The sequence below is a fragment of the Pogonomyrmex barbatus genome, unplaced genomic scaffold (genome assembly GCF_055798465.1).
Source record: "Pogonomyrmex barbatus isolate J1 unplaced genomic scaffold, ASM5579846v1 scaffold9, whole genome shotgun sequence".
NCBI lineage: Eukaryota > Metazoa > Arthropoda > Insecta > Hymenoptera > Formicidae > Pogonomyrmex > Pogonomyrmex barbatus.
The window spans coordinates 2,721,657-2,725,776 of record NW_028297193.1 but is presented as its reverse complement, the minus strand read 5'-3'; the positions used below and the strand labels follow the sequence as shown (position 1 = coordinate 2,725,776).

The 4,120-nt window shown below is 26.4% G+C and overlaps 1 protein-coding gene across 2 annotated transcripts; it reads right to left on the bottom strand.

The window, feature by feature from the left end:
• Positions 1-255: 255 nt before the first annotated feature.
• SpdS (Spermidine Synthase) lies at positions 256-3,892 on the bottom strand. 2 transcript variants are annotated; one of them, XM_011641293.3, is made up of 6 exons: positions 3,754-3,892; positions 1,839-2,006; positions 1,622-1,742; positions 1,038-1,284; positions 678-907; positions 256-539 (listed from the first exon to the last, which is right to left on the bottom strand). In XM_011641293.3, the coding sequence occupies exons 2-6, from the start codon at positions 1,967-1,969 to the stop codon at positions 396-398; spliced, it is 873 nt and encodes a 290-aa protein (XP_011639595.1). In that variant the 5' UTR covers positions 1,970-2,006; positions 3,754-3,892; the 3' UTR covers positions 256-395. The 2 variants fall into 2 exon arrangements, with proteins under 2 accessions (XP_011639595.1, XP_025074470.1); XM_025218685.2 differs by lacking the exon at positions 3,754-3,892 and adding an exon at positions 3,573-3,705.
• Between the last annotated feature and the right edge of the window lie 228 nt (positions 3,893-4,120).

Sequence of the window (4,120 nt, the reverse complement as noted above, 5' to 3'; positions counted from 1 at the left end):
ATATCTTATCTACTGCTGATAAAATATAAGTTTTATTTCTATTGACAAAATGTTATTAAAAATTGTGAACATTATAGTTAATTATTTTTAAAAATTTGTTAATAAGAAAAGATTTTATTTTCTTTATATTTTATCAGAATAGATTTTTATTTAAATTGTTTTTATAATATATGCATTTATTTTTTTATAATATATGCATATGTAATAAAAGGTATAGAGATACAGTAATTAATTAAAAATAAAAAATAAAAAATATCAGAGTAATTTTCATTTTTATCTAAAACATTACAAAGATATCAAGCATTATTTACATGCTAATATTAATGCAAACATATTTCACATCGATTGCTGCTCTTACATTGAATTTAATAAATATCGCTAAATACGCTTAGCCTCTATAAGCATCGCGCAAATGCTTTTTCCACAAATCTTGGTAGGATAAAAGCTGCCCTATGTATCTTATCATTGTAATACGACATTGACATACGATCAAGTTCTTCATCGCTGAATATCCTTATCGGTTCGGCCAAATTTGTTTCCTGAAAAGAAAAGAAATGGCTATTATATATAAGATATTTAATACAGATATACTTTAAAAAAAATTATTGAATAATGAAAACTTTATAAATACGTATTCAAAATTTATGTTATTATCATATATTATATTTAATACTAACTTCATCTAAACTTCCAAGAACGAAACCGATTTGTCCTGTGGGATATGTCGGCACACTTGTCACCGCGTAGGCAGCAACGGGAAACACATTCTTGCAATGCTGTAATGTGCTACACACTTGATCCATGTTCATCCATACCGTACCAGCTTGACTAGCAACAATTCCACCTTGCTTCAACGCCGCCTTCAGTAATTCATAATACGATTGCTTAAAGAGATTTTCAGCAGGACCTAGACAAAATATTCAAATTATCAGTATTGTTTACAATATTTTTTGTTGAAGATTATATATTCTTTTTATAGAAAAACACTTTAAATAGCTCAAAATTTTTTAAATGATATAAAAATTTGCAACACTTGCCTACAGGATCACTACTGTCAGTAATGATGACGTCAAATTCTCCTAAGTGATCCCTTAAATATTTGAAACCGTCGCCAATAGAAATGTTTACTTTAGGATTGTCAAGGTTCAAACTCAAATCAGGTAAATATTGCTTGCACACTTCGATAACTCGATCGTCGATTTCCACTAGCGTAACCGTTTTAACATCCGGATGTTTCAAGACTTCTCGAACAGTTCCACCATCACCACCTCCGACTATCAGGATCTAAGAAAAGAAATTCCAAAAAATTTAAATCTATATTTTCTCAAAGATGCTGAACAAAAAAAATCATTAAACTATAATCAATACAAGACATTTTATCTGTATATTATCATAATAGAAATAAAAAATATATTATAACTCTGTTTTTTACAAAATCAACTAGTTACTTAAACAGTGATTTTATTATTAATTATTGACTACTGAAAAATCTTCATAATAAATATAATAATAATAAGTAATAATAAGTAATAAATATACAAACTCAATTTTAATTAAACCGATATGAATTTACAATCCTAATATAATTAATATATAAAATATAATATATTGTTACACTTACATGTTCAGGTTTAGGATGATTACAGAGTGATAAATATGATATCATCTCGTGGTAAGACATCTCATCTTTTTCGGTGCATTGAATCACACCGTCGAGCATCAAAGCCTTGCCATGTGATTTTCTGTAAATGCGACATTTGTGTTTAACAATTTTATTTGTGTTTAATGTCGAAAATTGTCTTATATATTTAATAATTTTATATTGAAAAGATACTCACGTTTTTACTACCAAGATATCTTGAAATTGAGATCGTTCGGAATGCAAAACTTCTTCTATTTCCAAGGAGAGTGCTACGCCGGGCCAAAGATCGTTCACTTCGCTGAACCAACCTGCTTTTATGACGTCCATATTGTAGTTTGCGATTGAAGATTACTCTCGAAGAGTACTGTGCATAAAGAATTTAACAATGTCAGAACAATATGAGTATAGCATTGAAACGAACTTTATTGCTTGTAAATTGTGTAACAAAACTAGACTGCATGTTAGTTTAGAAAATGCATCATGTAATCAATGATGCACTTTGAGTATCATGCCATGCTGATTGATATTTCCTTTCTATCGTTAATTTAAGCTATACAAAGAAGAAAAAAAATTATTGACACAACGCATGTTTTATACTGTCGTAACAAATATTCAATCAAATAGTCAGTCTTTAAATAAAAGATCTATTCATAATATTCTTTTTGTAGTTTACTCAAGTAAATTAATTCATTAGAATAATAAATTAATTTTTACATTTTTAATATTAACAGAAGGATATAAAATATATAATGGTAAAATCAATACATTTTTAACAATATATAATCTGTAGCATTATATATGATAAATAAAATGTCATCTAATAATACTCCAAAAATCTTAAAACGATTAATCATACAATAGACTTGATTAAAACTAGTGACAAAATATTTCTACATTACATTTTTATTTATTACTCGATCTTATTTGAATCTATATTACTTAATTTTTCATATGATAAAGAATTCGAATAGCTCTTGAAATTTCCAACCTAAACTTTGATAAATATAAGATAAATGTAAAATGCAAAGAAAATAATAATAAAATAATAATGCGCTTTTTAAAAAGGAGATGCAAAACACTGAATTAAGTAATTCTTGATAAATATAATCTTCCACATGATTGGCTTCTGTCATGAATTTCAAAATCATTACGAAAAACATTACAAGATATGCAACTATTGCCCAATGATATTTCATGTGATTTTAAATTATTTTTTTAATTAAGAAGAGGTGAGACCTTTTGCTTGTCACAAATTATTTATAGAAGTGGACATATAAACAGATCTTCCGATTAAACTCTCGTACATTATTTCTTGCGTATTTTGTGTAATATCTCGCACATAGTAATGATTTATTTATTGAAACTAATATTTAAATTATTTAATTATATTTAATTTTTTATATAAAATATTGATAATAATCATCATTAAATATTGTTGCATTTAAATATATAATTATTTGTACAAATTATCTGTAGCTTTCGTCAAAAGATGAAGACATCATTTAGTTTATTTATTAAAAATTTTATAAAAATTAAAATAAAGCCGCTTTCTCATAAAAAATAAGTTATTTTAATTAATGTTCGTATTTCTAGCGTGCGATAGTTGAAATAAGACGAGAATGAGAAAATTGAAACTTATCAGGAATTAAGGTGATAAGTTTCATAATTCTGATTTCTTATCAATGAGATGCTTTTCAAATATTTAATGATATTTAATTGCAAATGATGATCACATTGATTATTAACATTGATTTAAGTATATAAGATAAATTCTAGTTATAATATAATTAAAATTTCATTAAAATAGATTAAAATTCTTATATAATTAAATAATAATCAATATGCTATATAATATTTGATATACTATAATGTTTAAAAAAAAGCCCAAATAATTAATATTACATTAATATACTGCCAAAAAGTACGCTACCTCCTCATTTAGCACTATGTAGATGTAGTCTATTATTTATTATGACAACTTTTATCTACCACTGATATTGTACCAAACATTAACAAAACATCCTTTAAATATTTTCTTCGTTAAATTAATTTACTTCGCGTCATTTCACATTTATGCAAAATATCTATATTTCTAAGCAGCAATAATTTACCTATGATGACTCGCTGCTCGTCTGAAGAAAGCTCGAGACAAACTGAAGCCAAAGACGTGTGTAACCCGTGATTTCTCTTTATGACTGACTCGGCTGTTTAGATAGGTTTATCGTCACTAACACACTGCTCGATAATGTGATGAGGTCAATAAAGATTTATTCACATCAGACGAAAATACGTCTTGCCTTGCTATGGAACAACACAATTTTTCTTTATTTATATTTTTAGTCGCTACGTAGTATTCAGATGCGTCATATTACAATTCTTTTAGATTTATTTAAAAATTCGAGAAATGTTTTCGAGAATTCGAGAACTTTTTCTCTTAAGTATTTATAGTCGCCACGTGATATTTAGATTCTTATAAAT